Below are 18,465 nucleotides of genomic sequence, written 5' to 3' on the forward strand. Positions count from 1 at the left end.
GAACCTCATTTTACAGGCAAGAAATTTTAGAGTTAGAAAGTACTAATTTGACAAATGGGCTTTAAAAACTGACCTATATTCTGAGATTTTTTAGAACAGTGTTTCTCTCAGTTTGGTCTCCAAACATTCATTAAAATCATGTGGAATTTTTCTTGTAAGTGCTGGTTTCTGGGCCCTACTTCAGTAATTGGAACGGCTGATGCTGAAAACAAAATTGACATTTTCAATGGTACTTGAAATTCTTGTGCACACTGAAGTTTGAGAACAGTTACCTTAAAACATAACTATGTTTCAGTCAGAAACATTGAAACGAACTGGGCAGCAATCAACCTTTGGGCAAAACAGAGTTTCTACAATCATGTTGACATGTTTTTAAAGTAATTACAGCAGTTTGTCATAAGCACCAACCAGATATTCATTTATAGGTGAAGGTTATTTCTAAGAACAAGGATGTTAAAAAAGAAACAAGAGAAAATAGTAAATGGTCTTATAAAGACAGTATGACACATCTTTGAAGTGGTGATTGCAACTCCACATAACTTTCGACTTCCAATTTTCACTTGTATGTAGGTGTTAATGAATCTCCTTTATATAAACTGTATGACATAAGATTAAGAAAAGTCATAAAAATAGTTTGACCCTAAAGAAATCCCCTGCAATATTTTTTCTCAAACATTGAAAGTGAAAAATAAGCACTATTTATTTTATGGTAGATGGACCATCCATCCAGGGGAAGAAAAAAAAAACCACCTCTGTTATTTTTATATGTAAATGCACAATTCTAATTTTATCAAATGTATAAGATATAAATATCTTATTAATTTATTTAAGCTGTACTTTAAATATTTTAATTCTCCATAGTTCTAACATATCTTGCTAACATCACTAGAGTTTGTTTAAAGTGCTCTAATTCTCATCTGAAGTGGAGATCTCTATTTTGGACAATTTGTAATACCTCACTGTTCTAATGAGAAGCATTATTTAAGAATCTGAAAAATAAGGCGTATGGCAACTCCCTTTGACCATAGAGGATTTTCTTGTAGTAAACTGCCCTATCTAATGAAAATGAAGGATTTTATGTCTAAAGACAAGTAGAAAAGATGTGCTTTTGTATCAGGATAACTGATGCAAAACCAAACTGAGCAAAAGAGAAACAAGTCAAAGACAAACAAGGTGATAGAAAGATGCTAAAAAGTGCAGTGAAAACAATAGAATTAGTTTCTGTGGCAGAGACTGACTTGGGGGCAGGGCAAGCTACGTAATTTGGTCAAAACAGGGAAAAAGTTTCATTTTCTTGTTTCATGTTCTGTCTCGATGTGTCGCGGTTTTTTTTTTTTTTTAAATCATCATTTAATGCTATGCTGACTCAAGCATAGGGATAGTCCTGGGGTGAGAGCACACCCTGTCAGTGCTGAGGGCCTTCCTTGCCTCATAACTCCAACTTGGCACTTGGGTATGCTTGCCTAAGTCCAACTCATCCTGCCTGTGTGCTGCAAGTGGAGCGTAGCAGTGGTCTCTGGGTGGCTGCAGAGAAGCAGGCATCTGAGAATCAATCCAGCGAGATTGGGTGGACAGCAGGAGATGTGAGCCAAGGCTTCAAGGCCCAGACACATGATTCTTTGTCTCATTGAACTTCACTGACAAAACACGAATTCACAGGTAAAATTAGAATTTCAAGATGGCAATTACAGAGCATGAAACCCCAAGAGGGGGCCCACTTCTGAGCAAGGAACCGTCCTTGCTCAGAAGAGCATTGTGCTGTCTTAAATGCCTACCAATCTGGCCCATCTTGAGGATGAAAGTTCTACTGGGGCAATCAGGGAAGGCCTCACAGAGGAGGGAGCATATGGGTCACAATTGATGGGAATGAGGCCATTACGCCAATATCTGGAGAACAGAGTTCCTAGCAGGAGGAACACCAAGCGCACAGGACTTGAGATGGGTAAAAGCTTAGTTAAATTTGAAGAACAGAAAGAGAGCCAGCATAGCTGAAGCTTAGTCAGTGAGGGTGGGGATTGGGAAGTGGAAGGATATGAGATCAGAGAGAGCCAGTTAACAACACATATGGTTATATACAATATATACTGTTCTATACAATATATTGTGCACCTGTTTTAAGTATGACTTTGGTCTAGGAGACTGAAAACTCCTTATGGATATGACTAAATTTATTTCATTTTCCCTTTGAAATATTGATTAAAAAGTCTACTGTAGTGTAGTATTTTCAAACTACGCTTTTGTTATTACTTGAAGGAGAAAAGTAACCAAAGAATTTCATATCTCCTTCATAATTTTTATTTTGCCTCTGGCTAAATTTGTCTTACTTACTTTGATGTTAACTGTGCATTTTTGAAGTTATTATATGAGTTAATTTCAAGGTCAGATTCAATATAGCCATGTGTTGCCCTTGCTTATAAAGAATATTGTATATTCCTACTTTACAATAAAATTTATCGAACATTTCCCGATATGTTCCATCTCTCATTTCTCTCTGCTTTATCCTTTCTCCTGCCTAAATTATCTTCTTTTACTATACAACCATGGTCTAATACTTCCCTGTTTGAAAGCTTTTATTGACTACATTTTGCACATGTGATAATTACTCTGGATAACTTGGTTGCAAACGTCTCAGGCTATGATCCATCATGTAATTCATGCTCTAGCCTTTTGGTACTCTCCTTAGTTCTGAATAAATCTTTGACTTTCTTGTCCCTAAGTCTTGATTCAAGCCATTTCTTTTGTTTGGAAGGATTTCTTCTCCATTCTCATTCCCAAACCCTATACCTTGCTGTGCATAACCTCTTGCAGATCAGTTCACACCCACCCCTTGCAAGAAGCCTTATGGAGTACCTTTGATGGTAATTCACTGCTTCCTGCCCGCCTACACACATACAGTAGTTCCCCCTTATCCATGAGGGTTAGGTCCCAAGACCTCCAGTGGAAGCCTGAAACCATAGATAGTAGCAGACCCAATTGCCATCAATCAGAACATATTTCTGTTCATGCCTTTTACTCACAAATTTAATGCCTTTTCCGTCTTAACTAAGCACTTACCATGTGCTGTGGCTGTCAGTTTTGCAGTTTAATGTGCAGCAGCAAAACTAGCTGAATTTCTTTTCCCTTCTTCACAATTTCACAGATAGAAGATTCCTTCTTACCATAGATCTTAGCAACCGCAGCATACAATTTTTTTTTTTCTTTCTTGTTAAGTTGAGAACTTTCCCCTTTTCACTTAAAGGAAGTACTTCACAGCTTCTTTTTGCCTGAATTGGAAAGGCAATATCTCCTACCAAACTTAATGATTCTGATTTTCAAGACATATTTAATGAAGTCAGTAGACTATTTCCATGCTATCATAAACTACTCAGAAACATGCGCAGGAACAAATTTCTCTCTTTTGTGGGCAAGGCCATACCTTTTTTAGTTCTGTCATATTTATTCATCACAGATGTAAAATTTCTGATTTGGCAGGGATATCACTTAATGTCTTCTGTGTCCATTCCCTTGTTTTGCTCTTCCCCACATGTAACTGAAATATCTTTTCCCTTTGCCCATTTATCCATGTGGTGTCCATCTGCTAGTTCGTGTCTGGTAATCAATATTTATGTATTTCCTATTTTGTGCAATTGTTTTATCTTTTCTTACAGAATTCAGAAAAGGCATGACCATGCAACAATATTAGTACATAAATAGTTGTTGGTAAATGTTAACTAAACTAATTTGATATATTTTGGTTAGAGAACTTACTACTCACTTTGTTTCTTTTTTGTTTTTAAGAAACAATCAGGTTTTTTTCTGGAAAACAAATCTACCTACCAGCTTTGGAAGGCTGGTTACTATATAGTAGTATACTTTCCAGAGAAAGATATCACTATTCTTTGGGATAGGAAGACAACTATTCATATCAAAGTTGGGCCACAGTGGAAGGTAGGTCAACCTAAGCTCCAAATGAGACGTAATGAATAAAATCACATTTAGTTTTTGATGTTTGATGAAAATAAAATGATTAATGTTTTCCTTTAAGAACTAGGTTATATTTCCAGAATTACTAACTCATACCCTTGTGAAAAAGAACTTCACCAACTAAGTACAGTGTTTGTGTACAGTTCTTTTTGACTTTAACCTTGTAGTATCCAGTTTTCCAAGATTACTTAAGCCAGCTTTCTTCTTCTCTTTTTCTTCAGCTTAATTATGTGATCTGTTCATAATGCAATTAGATTCAGTTCTTACAAACTGCGTTCCATGTTTTCCTCCACATTCTGGATATATATATTTTTAAGTTTACATGCAGTAAAATTATTATTATTATTATTTTTGAGACGGAGTCTGGCTCTGTCGCCCAGGCTGGAGTGCAGTGGCGCAATCTCAGCTCACTGCAAGCTCCGCCTCCCGGGTTCACGCCATTCTCCTGCCTCAGCCTCCGGAGTAGCTGGGACTACAGGCGCCAGCCACTACGCAGGGCTAATTTTTTGTATTTTTAGTAGAGAACAGGTTTCACCGTGTTAGCCAGGGTGGTCTTGATCTCCTGACCTCATGATCCACCCGCCTCGGCCTCCCAAAGTGCTGGGATTACAGGCGTGAGCCATCGTGCCCAGCCTAAAATTATTTTTTAAACGTAAAAAATGTTACTCTTATTGTGTCCAGGTCTATAGATTTTGACAAATGCATTGTATTAGTCCATTTTCACACTGCTATAAAGAACTACCCGACACTGGGTAATTTATAAAGAAAAGAGGTTTAATTGACTCACAGTTCTGCATGGCTGGGAAGGCCTCAGGGAATGTACAATCATTGTGGAAGGCAAAGGGGAAGCAATCACCTTCTTCAAAAGGTGGCCGGAAAGACAGAAAGAATGAGGGGGAAATGCCACACTTTTTAACCATCAGGTGTCATGAGAACTCCCTCACTATCACAAGAACAGCTTGGGAGAAACCACCCCCATGATCCAATCACCTCTCACCGGGTCCTTCCCTCAACATATGGGGATTGTAATTCGAGGTGAGATTTGGGTGGGGACACAGAGCCAAACCATGTTATGCATGGAGCCTTGTATCCATCACAACAGTTCTACATAGAACATACCTGTCAACCTCCAAATATACTTCATGTTGCTTCTTTATTGTCAACCCCTACCTTTACCTCCTAACCTCAGACAACCACTGATTATATTTTCCACTGCTATAGTTTTGTCTTTCTCAGATATCATATAAATGGAATTGTACAATCTGTAGTCTTTTGGGTCTGGCTTCTTTGACTTGGCAAAGTATATTTGAGATTCATACAAATTGTTGTGTGAATTCTATACTGTTGAGTAGTATTCTGTTGTGTGGATGTACCACACAATTTATTTATCCATTCATGGTTGAATATCCAATCTGAGTTGTTTATAATTTTTGGCAATTTATAAATTATTTTATATACTATTCCCTGCTAAATATTTTTATTAAATATTGTTAGTTTACTATTTAAAATATTTAAAATTTGATTATTTTGAATATTTATTTGAACATTTTAAATTCATGTTTTAAAGTTGTTTGCAAAAACATTGATGTATTTTTTTAAAATTTAGTTTACCTGAAAATGAGACTGAGACTCATGGATATAATTTTTGTCAAATAAAAATTGGAATAGCAACAATATCTTCTCAAAAATACAGAAAAGATACATTTTAAAAAAGATTTTAATATGTTGTAAATGTGAAATATGGTTGTATATTGAAGTTATAGTCTTTCAGTCTTAAGGAGGATAAAGCCCAAAGATCTATTCTTAGGTTTGTTGGCATCTTGAATTTCTCTGATGAATCCAAAATAACCTTCAGTCATTGCTGTCTTTCTTCAACGAATATTCTCTGCCATTCTTCATCTGATATCCTTGTTTCCAGCAAGAATAGCAATATATTTTACTACTAGATGAAGGGGGAGAACTTGCAGTGATGATTTTCTAGAAGCAGTAGAACTACTCCTTAAAACCTTGAATTTAGACATGCTGAATGCTCTCTTCAATATTGAAGAATAGAATCTATCCCTTAATGGAGAAGTAGGCTGCCTATATCTCTGGCAAAGCAGACAATAACCTTAGAATTACATCTGCCATAGCCACTTATTACCATGGGACCTCTGTTTTCAGAAATCACATCTGTTCAGACAGAGGCCACTACTAACAGTAGTTATCCTAAAGCTGAGGCATCAGGAAGGGGGATGTGGAAAAACAAATGGTTAACTTGTTTCTAACAGGCAGGCAATATGATATATTCCAACAAGTAGGGAATATATCTGCCATTCTTCATCCATATCCTTGTTTCCAACAAGGATGGGAATATATATAATTATGAATTACATATGTATATATATATATATATACACATGAATTCTGTGTATACACACATATACATTTGCATACACATACACTCTCATATGTACTGTCTTGTTTGAATTATACTTTTCCAAGTTATTTATGTTATTAGTTGTATTAATGCTAAGACACTGGTAAGTGTGGATAAATAGGACTTGAAATCAGGTAAAATATTTTTGCAAATTTAAAATAATCACAAAATATAATTAAATTGGTATGAGAAAATCCACTTTCTTCAAGTTAATTTTTAAAAATGATTGCTGTGAAAATGCTTAAATATATATTTGAAATGTCTCAAAAGTTTTAATGAATATGAGTCTTTAAATGTTAAAGTGAAAACAGAATATTTCCTGGTGATTTTCTCTTACTTTAGAACAAGCTATCAGGATTGTGTGGAAACTTTGACAAATGCACTTCAAATGATATGACCACATCTAATAACTTGGAAGTGAGAAATGCTCAGGTATTTGGAGATAGTTGGGCATTAGGACAGGTAAGTTACATAAATGTATTTTAGAAGTCAACAAAAATTTTTAAGAATATTTTTTCACTAGAACATTTTATTCTTATTTAGGTAATATTATTTTACATACTATTTTCATAGTAATTTATAGCTGATAAACATTCATATTTATCTTCTCATGTAATTTTTCTGATTACCTTATCATATAAAGGATGTTTTCTCCTTATTATAGATGAAGAAATTGAGGCTCAGGGAGGTTAAATGAGTTGTCTAATATTATATGGCTAGAAAGTAGCAGAGGTGACATTCAAATTCATCTCTTCACCCTCATGTTTTCCTCACCATAGCAAAATGCCAATCAATGTATCTGCATTTTGAAGGATGATGGAGCTTTTGCCAGTTCAAAGCAATAAATAAATGAAGACAAAATTTCTTAACAGCCATGTTACTGTATTACATGAAATAAAGGGAGACACGTGTATATGTGTGTGGGTGGGTGGATTGTGGTCAACTACCTTTGGCAGCAGTTGGCTAAATTAATTTTTGCATATTTCTCTTTCAAAGGTTTCTTGAGGCATTATAAGCCTATAAAGAAGGGACATGTTTGAAGGATTTTCCAAACTTACTGACATAATATATATTTTTATTTATTAATTCTCAAGGAAGTAGTGTTATATGAAACACATTTTGAAAAATGCTGAACTCAGAAAACAGAGTCAAATTGGAAATTGGTTCTATTCTTTCTTCTAGTTTCTTTTTAGCCTGTTTTTCTTTTCAATTGATAAGAGTGTTTGAAACCACAGTTTCCTGATTGGTTACCATTTGGTTAGTTACTTCTCTACTTTGCCTAGTTTACTAATATGTCTAAATCTCTTTAAAGAATAAAGAAGGGATGGGGTAAAACATTTATTCCAGTCAATAATATTTGAGTGTGGTCTAAGCTTAAGAGTATGAAAGTGTACCTTTTAATATCTAAAATATCCACTATATTGAGGAGACAAAATCCTTTTAACTGTGGCTATCTTACATCTTGTTATCTTTAGAAGTTTTGAAAAAAATCGTTTTACATTTTTCTCTCTGCAAATGAATTAAGAAGTAACTATTTCTAATGGTACTTAAATATCTGGAGTAGTCAAATAATTTTAAACCACCTCAAAATAAATTTTTTATTCATACCTGATAGACAAGGCTAAAACTCAGGTCATTTAAAAAATTCACTAATTTTTATTTAGCACTTAATGTTTTCCATTACATACAGACACATAATATGGATAAATCACAGTCTTTGCCTTTAAGGAATTTAGAGTCTAGAGGTGGAAAATTTCGAGGTGGAAAAATTAACAGTCAGAACATAGTAAGATAGTTGCTTTGATAGAAGTGCACACAAAGTGGGGATTGTGATGGTCCAAGAAAGGTTCCTGGAGAAGGTACCCTGCAGGTGAATCTTATAAGATTTATAGGAGCTAAGAAAGTGAAATTTATGGGAAAGAATTTAACAGGGAAAGGAGGGAGCAGCCACCTAGAAGGTGTCAAGAGGCTGGAGAGAGTGTGGTGCACAAAGTGAATTTCAAAAAGTTAATTTTGGTTGTGGTGTAAGGTCTGAAATACAGAATAGCTGAAGTGCAAAGTATAGATCTGCAAGATACAAGGGCCAAGAGGCTCTTATAATCCAGCTAGAAATATTAAGTCAGTAGAGATTTAAGACTGTATTAGGAAGGATGAATTTGGAGGTTCCAAGAAGGTCTCCTACTTTCCTGGCTTCCTGGGTGGATACTGGTGTTCCTTCCTGAGGCAGGGCAAAGAGGAGGAAATGAATGTGGATAGTCGGAGAAGGACAATGGTGTAGAGGTAGGGATGATTAGGATCTGCTGAGAGAGAAATGACAGATATATTTAGGTGGAAATGTTAGTTCTGAAATTCAGGAAGGAGATGTGGGATGGACATAGGGATATGGCAGTGACTAGTATATTAAGGGCGTTGAAGCCAGGACGCGTGTACCGAATGAGAAAAATAGAGGTTTGAGGATTAAGCTTTGCAAAGAGAGGAGGGAGAACGAGATTAGGGAACAGCAGCCAATGTAGCAAGAGGAAACCCAGCAGAAAATTGTGTCACCAAAACCAAATGAGGAGAGACATTTAAGAAGGGTAAAATATTAAATAGAATCAGAGGCAGCAAAAGTCAAGCAAAATGGAAGACTGAAAAATTGCCTTTATATTTAACAATGAAGAGGTCATGGATGACATTTTTCAGGGCAGTTTCAGGGAAGGGTATTAGGGGAGGAAGAGGCCAAATTGCTGCATGTGTGGGAATTGAGTCTGCAGAGACTTGGGTACATATAACCTCTCAGATGATTTGTGACAGAAATGAAGAAGATGAAGATGAAAGAAACAGTTTATGCTCATGTAATTTTTTAAGTCATGCAAATGCTGTGTTTAAGACAATTTAAAAATCATTCATCACCACTCTATCTCTAATATTGCTATGATTTTAATATTCTGTTTAGTTGCTTTCAAAAATAATATATGCAATTAACATTGAATAGGATGTGAGCAGGTGCTTTACGCAAATCCTATCTAAAAGGATGAGAATATATTAGGCGCAATTGTAATGAGTGAAGTTGGATAGGTTACTCTGCTTGAGAAATTGTCCCTTTGAAAACTTCTTTTCTCTCTTAAATTTTTTCAACAGTGTGAAAGTCCAGATGAAACAATTAAACCCTGTGAGGCACATCAAAACAAATTTCCTTATGCCAAGAAAGAATGCTCCATTTTGTACAGTGATATTTTTGCTTCTTGTCGCAATGTGGTAAGTGAATACTTTAATGAACTCTCGAGTTTCAATATGTTCTACTGTGTCTATAATACTGAGGTGAACACAACACGTAACTGGGTGATCCACTGGCTTTTTAGATATACCACCTAACTATTGTTAGGGGGGCATATGTGTTAGTTTGTTTTTCTGTAGAAGTGGCACATTTAGTTGATTTACTTTCTCCCTTACTACATCTAATTTAACAGTGTACCTTTGTACGTATTTGTAATAATTTGTTCTAGTTTATGGAACATTATTTACATACATCATTTTATGATTAAGAGCATAAATGTTTACTTTTCTTTAGAGAACATTGTCAAATGGGCATTCTTCTCAACTCAAAGTGCAGTTTAAAAGTATTGCTTGTAGCACATTTGAAATGGTTTTAGAAGCACATCCCAAGATGGAATGTACTTATTTAGAAATTTCGTTTTCAAAACTCCTTCCTAGCATGATTATTTTAGGTCCCAATAGAAGTTTAAGCAATATTTCAATGTATTGGTAAGAATTAAGTAATATTTCTGCTGTATACAAAGCTATGCCAGTGGTCTTGAGGGAAGTCACTTGTACGATTGTTTGACTTGTAAGCTAAGATGTTGTTTTTCTCTTGGAATACCATTCTGTTTCAAAGAACAAATGATATATGGTTATTCAGACATTCAGACAGGGATATTTGGCAGATATTTTCTTTCTTTCTTTCTTTTTTTGAGATGGAGTCTTGCTCTGTCATCCAGGCTGGAGTGCAGTGGCATGATGTTGGCTCACTACAACCTCTGCCTCCTGGGTTCAAGCAATTCTCCTGCCTCAGCCTCCCGAGTAGCTGGGATTGTAGGCGTGTGCCACCAAGCTCGGCGAATTTTTCTATTTTTAGTAGAGACCGGGTCTCGCCATGTTGGCCAGGCTGGTCCGGAACTCCTGACCTCAGATGATCTGCCCACCTCTGCCTCCCAAAAGGCTGGGATTACAGGCGTGAACCACTGCGCCCGGCAGATATTTTATTAAAATGTGTGAAATGAGTCTGTGTCTTTAAGGAAACACCTGATGGTGTCTGTTGTCTTTGATAAAATTTACTTTCAAGGGAAAATTAGAGTTTTGTAAAAGTTAGATCCACCCCTGCGAGCTTATAAGGTTTTTGATACTTAATGAGTTTTTTGTTGATCTAGGTGGTGATATTAACAAATGTGACTTGTAGCTATTGTATATAATCAAGTGTGTCAACATTTCGAAGATCTGCACGGGTCCATAAATTTTCCACATGACCAATGCATGATGTTACAAAATCATGCAGAAGTAAAAGATTCATTCAAAGGGTGAAATAAAAAACAATTTTAATATAGCAAAGTATAAAGTTAATTGATGTGATTTTAGATTTCACATTGCAAAGAACTTTTTAAAAAATGATATTTTTTGAGTTTTGATATAGTGTCAAAGAATATCACAATTACCTGAAAAAGATATTAAAGTACTCCTTCCTTTCCAACTAAATATATGCATGGAACCGAATTTTCTTCATCTATGTCAATCCAAACCCAAACAAGACAAAAACATTACGATAGACCGGATGAAGAAGCAGATATGAGAATCCCCCAGTGTGCTATTAAGCCACACATTAAAGAGATTTGCAAAAATGTGAAACAGTGCACTCTTTTCACTATTTCTTAGCATATATAAATATTTTTCACTAAAATCATGTTATTCATGTAAACATGTAATGTTTATTGTTATTTTTAAATGTCTCATTTTTAATGTCTAATAGAGTAAATATTGGTAGATATAATCCCATAAACAAAACCTCTTTGGGGATCTCAGTGATTTTTTAAGATTGTAAAGGGATTCTGAGACAGAAAAGTTTGAGGACTGCCATATTAGAGCCACATAGGTAGACTAAAGTCTTGTTTATAAAAAGGGTTGCTTTTGAGACTTTTCAGAGTTTCCAAGGACCCCACCTGCTTGACAAGAAATATTGTGTCAAGTCTGGAGTCCTGAACCACAGAGCCTGCTGGTTCTTTTCCACTTGAAAAGAAAAATTAACCCATGAACTGACCTAAAAAATAAAATACAGCTCAGTGACAGCAAATCCTGCTTCTTTTCTTCTTCTTCTTTTTTTTTTTTTTTTTTATTTGAGACAGAGTCTCTGTCGCTCAGGCTGGAGTGCAGTGGTGCGATCTCAGCTCACTGCAACCTCCGCCTCCCGGGTTCAAGTGATTCTCCTGCCTCAGCCTCTTGAGTCCCTTGCCCCTTTTTTAATGCACTGTCAATATATTAAATTTTATCAGCTACTTAAATGTAATGCTAATAAATAAATTAAGTAAATAGAATAAGTTGTTTTTAAAGATTGCTATTACCATTAATAGCCATTAGGTTGTTGCATGAGCAGGGGCAAAAAAGAAAGGAAAGAAGGAAGAAAGATACGAAATTATATAAAATTACAATTGGAAGCAGAAGATGCCCTTATTTTAATGCCATGTGATTACATCAATAATGACAGAAGCTTCCAAAAATTAATCTGTTATATTGCAGATGTTGAAGTCATATATATTTATTAATCTTATTATTTCTTTTGCTAGTTCTTTGATGTGACATTTTCCTAATACATTTCTTTCTCCTTTGGGCAATAAAGAGGCTTTAAATAAAGAGAACTCTCTAGGTGGCAGTGTTAAGCTGATAATATCAAACTTTGAAAACACATAGTTTTTTAGACGGTTGACTTTAAATCATAATCAGTATCTATTGAAATTAAGTAATCTTTCACCTCATTTTTCAGATTGACGTTACTTCTTTTGCCAAAAATTGCCATGAAGATACATGTAACTGCAATCTTGGTGGCGACTGTGAGTGTTTGTGCACTAGTATAGCTGCATATGCATACAAGTGTTGTCAGGAAGGAATATCAATTCATTGGAGATCATCTACTGTTTGTTGTAAGTACCCTACTTAGAACATCATTATGTAGAGAACTGATAAAGAGATACATATTAATTGTTGATTTAGCTTAGAAATAATGCCAGGAGACTCATGGAAATAGAATTAAATTAAAATGACTAAATTTTATATTCCTTTGACAATCATAAATTATAGAATACCGAAAGGACTTATAAAAATAAATTGTGAGATAATATTTTGTTCTGTGTTTGATTGCTGTCATTGTACCATTTGAAATATAAATTATTTAAATACCATCCTTAGAGAAATTGTTTATCTCTTTATTTCTTTTATGCCTATGAAATTTCATTGTTCTGATGATAAACATATTTTTAAAAAATCACCTTGAATTTGCTTTCAGATTTGACTCTTTAAGCTTTTAATTTACTTGCGTAGGTGGTAAGATATCTGAACAAACTTACAATTTGAACACTTTCAGCTGAGGTTTCTAAATTGGCGATATATTTTCCTACTTTAAAACAATTATATGAAATTTAATTAATTACAGCACATCGCTTAAAGAATCTTCTTTGCTCAGAAAAAGTTCCTAAATAATACCATTCTATATTCTTTCACATAGTTATTGATAAATATGTGGCCATATCTTGCCCACATTCAGGTAAGTGATTGACTTCTTACATAGTTTAATATTTATTCTTTTTTTCTTTTAGCACTTGATTGTGAATACTACAATGAAGGTATGTGACATTCAAATTAAAAATATCACTATAGTATTCTATTAGGTGTATTTTCATATTAAAATTTTTTGAACAACTTATGCTGTGAACAAACTATAAATAGTTCATAACTATATAACTCCATAAAAGCTTTTAATTTTTAAAATTTTCAAAAATTTCTCAGTATTTGTGTTAAGATTTATTTCCTGAAAACTAAAATAGTGTGTAACTTAAGTTCTCCGAATTTAAGAGGCCCTCAGTACAGTTTTGGAATGACATGAATGAATGGGTGGGTGAAGTTAGTTAATTTTTTAGATAAAAAGGATGAAAGATCTATAACAAATGCATACCTTTACCATTATTTGTAAATGTAAACATTGTTCAAATGTTTTTTAAAATTTTATCTTATTTTTAAATTGACAAATATAATTGTATATATTTATGGGGTACAATGTAGTGTTTTGATACATGTACACATTGTGGAATGATCAAATCAGGCCAATTAGCATATCCATCACCTCAAATATTTACCATTGCTTTGTGGTAAGAACATTTGAAATTCTTTCTTTTAGCTATTCATTCTTTAAAAACCAAGAAATTCTATCATTTGCAACAACATGGATGAACCTAGAGAACATTATGCTAAGTGAAGTAAGTCAGGCACAGTGAGACAAATACCATATGATTTCACTTATTTGCAAAATCCAAAAAAGTTGAATTTTTAGAAGTAGAGAATAGAATGGTGGTTACTGGAGGCTGGTGGTTGGGAAGTGGGCAGGGAAAGGGCAGATGTTGGTCAAAGGGCACAAAGTTTCAGCTAGGTAGGAGGAATAAGTTCTGGTATCTATTACACAGCGTGGTGACTATAGTCACAATTTTCTTATGTTGTGGAAATCAAAGAAACAAAGTATAAATGCAGTGACATAAGAAATAATGTAAGGAATTTATTTTGCCATCATTGTAGGCAAAAGTCATTCTTACATATTACCAGGATAAGAACTTATTGATACAATAATAATGAAAATCTCTTAATCTCAGCAAACATCCAGATTTGCAATAAGAATCTGAGAGGTGCTGCTGTCTAAAACTAAGGTATAGATGTAAAAAGAGACAGAGAATTACATTTTTAGTGAAATTACTTGAAGATAGCAGAATTGGAGTCTTTTTGCAAATCTATTTAATGAGGAAGTCGCAGGCCTCAAAACCTAATTCAGACAAGTAAGGTGATCTAGGGAAGTATCCATTTTGTCAGTAACTGGGTGAACTCTGGATCCATGATGGATGTGTCAGTTAGAATAATAGTTACAGGAAATCTTGGCCAAGCAACCAATCTGAGGCACTTCAGGTGGCTTGTTGGAGAAATTTGTCAGCTAGATAATTTTAGAGAAAAAGAGATAATGAATTAAAAAGAAAATGGGCATTTTTGATTTTAGTTGTATTTGTTACATTTATAGAAGTTTGATAGAGGAGGCAAATTCAACATTAAAAAATATCTGTGGTAGTTAAAGAAAATCGAACTAAAATTATGTCCTGTTCAAGATTTTAAAGAGACTGCCACACACGTGCATGCATACACACACACACAAACACACACTTCACATCAATCTTTGGATTCCATAATTAAAATGTGATTTATTGTCTAATAATAACAACAGTAGCTTTTGTTGTGTTAACTGCTTTCTCTAGATCATATAATTTAAACTTCAAAATATGTCATTATTTTATTTTATTATCTGCATTTTGCTATTATCAACACTTTCAGAGGAAATTGAAGCAGAGAGAGATTAAATAGCTTTGCCAAATTCACTTAGCCAAAATGTGGCAAACTGGGATTTGTGAACAATTTGGCTTCAGGGCCAGTGAGCATGACCTCCATGCTACGTGGCCTACTGTATGGTTAATACATGCTAGTGTAGGGATGATCACCACACATTGTCATCACAGGTTCTACATAATGTGCACAGACAACAATCTGAGAAAATGCTCCAATAACTTCCTCACTCAAAAATTCCTGTCACACCCAGTTCTGTTATGACAATCTCCATCTGTGCCTTTGTATTTTCTGGCATTTCTCCTGCAGACTTGTGGACCCAGAAGCAGAATTTTCTATGCATATTGAATCTCTCTACCTCTTGCTACTTGCTACATTTTGCTCTCTGTTAACAAGTCTGCTGAGCTTCTAGTGATGGTTCATTCTTCTAATGTGTTACAGAATCCTTCAAACCTGTTCTTCTAGTTTCATTTGTAATACCGTATTGATAATATCAGAGCATGAACATGGGGCATTTGGCCTTTGTGAGACACTATTTGGCTCCATGGAGTGGCAGGCAAATAAATTTACTATGATCAAAGTAATAGAGAAACGCATCAATGTGCCAAGGGGAGTCAGAATTTGTAAAAGCAATGCAACAGCGATAGACGTTGAAGGGGAATATAAAACTGTGATGATTGTGGAAAGTGATAATAAATAGGAAATAATTCTAAATGGTTATTCTTAATTTGTTTCATCCCAAATAAATTTCACAGCTATCATAAATTTACCTAGTCCTTTTTGGGCAGTTATAGCTGGCATATTTCTACCTGTCTTTATTTGTTACATGCCAGACACTATGTTATTAAGATACTTATAATATTTAAAGCACATACATAAATAAGTAATTGTGATTCTGTAGGAAGAATTTTAAAAAGTAGAAGAATTCAAAGGTTATTGCTGAGATTATTTCAATAATCTTTAGCACAATGATTCTATATATTATGTTTGTGTTCATTTATATTACTTTTACTAAAAATGTAAAGCTTGCATTTGAAATGCTATTTCTGTAGGTGAGGGAGAACTTCAGTTTCCTACTAAAAATTGTTATGTGAGTTTTAAGTTCAGGGTAATTTTATTAGATAGGATATGCTTATTTCTGTTTTTAAAGAATCACTGCAGGAAATGATTGCTTTCAGTAGATGGTGAAATTATACTTCTCCATGCAGAAAATTAATGATAAGATCAATGACTTTTGTCTCCCAGTTGCTGGTGAAAATAGTCCAGAATCAAGCTACCAATTAACTGAGAGTCAATTCAAAAGCTTTAGGTTTTTATACAAACAGATTTCTTGTTGGCAATTGTCTCTTCAGGTTGCTGTATTAAGGGGTGTGTGCAGCAGGGGAGAGATTTTGTTTCTCTGTCTCCTTTCTCATTCTTATGTTGAATATTCATGAGGGTGCTTCAAGTCCTCAAGTTGTAGTTGCATACACATCTTCTCCATTCTGAATTGTATCTCATTATAATTCACTTATTATTTGTATATTATTCACGTATTTGTACAAATCTACATATTTATACTTTGAAGTATATTTGCATCTTGGAGGTTTTTGTCACTTTCCTCTTGTCCATGCTAGAAAATTAGCCATTACCAGGTAGAGACTATTGCTATAATTTTCTTTGGTCCTCCTGTATTTTGGCTCATGGAGAAACACTGCATTTGTAACATTTGTAACCATGGTGGTGAGTCTCCTGCAGCCAGGCTAAGAAAAATTGTCCACTGTTTCTGCTCAGCTCCAACTTGATGTGGGGGCAAAGCTGTTTCAGGTTTCTATCTCTCTACAGGGTACCAAAGTCCCTAGTGAAGCTCTTTTTCTCATCGTTTATAAGGGTCCCCAGCTGCTCAATGGTGATGTGTCCCAGATGATGGGTCAGTGAGGAGATTACACTTGAAAATAATGTATCCTCTCAGTCTTTTTGTTCTTCTCCTTGTCCTTGTGATGGAAATTTTGGTTCTCCTTCCCCTTTCCTAATTGGAAGACTTCTTATCCCTCCAATCCAATTATCCTTTCCCCTTTATTTAGGCCCGGTCTTAAGTCCTTAAGGGGAAAAATGTCTTGCCCTTATATTCTTTGAATCTTTTTTCTCCTTCTTCAGCATGTGTTGAGTTAAATTGGCTTTGAGGTAAAACTGAGAGAAGAGGGAAAGTAAAATACACTGAGTGCAGTAAGATTAAACCTTTATGAAACAACCGATCACGTGTATATCAACATTTTGCATAACCTACAACACGAACATCTACATATACATCATTATATATATAAATCATTATTTTTGAAGAATTCAGTTATTTTATTAGTGATAAATTTTTAATCGCTCAATTTTTGAAGTATTTTGTTATTAAAACATTTCTTTGAAATGACAGATTGAAATTTTAAAAATCTATGCCAATTTATAATTCTCATATTTGTATTTAACTAGGACTTGGAGAAGGACCATATATGCTGGCAAGCTATGGGCAGAGTGGCCTTGTTCTGGGGGCCAATATGACCAGCAGAAGCGTTTTCTGTTTGCCAAGAAGCAGTGTTCATACCAGTTTATTTTTTTATTTTATGATCACTCCAGGCCTTTTCAAAGAGAAGGTATCATGTAAGTATAATTGAAAATAAGAGTTTAGCTTTCCAATTATATTTTAAAATTTAGCCACTCAGTAAATATTAATTGAGAATCTAATATGTTTATGGTATTTTTTAAAAGTGCTCTAAAGCATATGAAATAAAATATAACATTGGCATATCAGCCAGCTTTCTCTTTTGTATACAAAATCATTTCTTTGTTTATTTATTGGCATATATATATTAGAATTGCAAATGTTTGAGTTTTTAGTTTTAAATAAAATATAGCTAAAATCTTCATAGTATTAATCACAGAACTTAATTTGAGGTTTTTGAAAAACCATCCACTGATTCTTAATATTTGAAAGGTTTTATGCCCTCAAAAGTAAAAGCAAATTGTCAATTGATACCAAAGAAGTTCTACATGAAGAGCATCAATCAGAGTGTAGACAGTCATTGTGACAGTCTGTTATTCTGTTATCCTTACCTGCCTTGTCTGTCCTAGTTCTTGGACATGTCCTCAGTGCCCTGAACCTAGCTCTACATTTACTGGTTTGCACCTGCAGGTCTGTACTGGTTGTATCCACCTGGCACCTGTTCTGATTGGTGGTAGTTTCCCTTCTGATCCAGTGATGTTCAGGCTACCTCGTGTCTACATAAGTCTACCTGGAACCATGCATGACATGTTGTATAAGCTTAGGAATTTGTTTGTTGGATGAATCAATCAGACTTAACTTTCGCTTATTCTGAGAATGCTCACAATTCTCCAGTTAGAATAAATTATATATTTCCTGTAAAAAGAACTCTCTTAGTTCTGAAAACACCTATCACCATCAAGTTCTAAATTACGCTGGTTACATTTTTTTCTCATGTAAA

The 18,465-nt window shown here is 34.6% G+C and overlaps 1 protein-coding gene across 1 annotated transcript in view; it reads left to right on the forward strand.

Annotated features, from left to right (window-relative positions):
- The window catches only part of OTOGL (otogelin like), a 231,764-nt gene that overhangs the window by 151,295 nt on the left and 62,004 nt on the right, over positions 1–18,465 (forward strand). The window contains exons 29-34 of the mRNA XM_055095938.2: positions 3,778–3,927; positions 6,725–6,844; positions 9,503–9,619; positions 12,390–12,546; positions 13,219–13,245; positions 17,456–17,623. Coding sequence (XP_054951913.1) covers positions 3,778–3,927; positions 6,725–6,844; positions 9,503–9,619; positions 12,390–12,546; positions 13,219–13,245; positions 17,456–17,623 — 739 coding nt within the window. The remainder of the gene's footprint in view (positions 1–3,777; positions 3,928–6,724; positions 6,845–9,502; positions 9,620–12,389; positions 12,547–13,218; positions 13,246–17,455; positions 17,624–18,465) is intronic.

The sequence above is a fragment of the Pan paniscus genome, chromosome 10 (assembly GCF_029289425.2).
Source record: "Pan paniscus chromosome 10, NHGRI_mPanPan1-v2.0_pri, whole genome shotgun sequence".
NCBI lineage: Eukaryota > Metazoa > Chordata > Mammalia > Primates > Hominidae > Pan > Pan paniscus.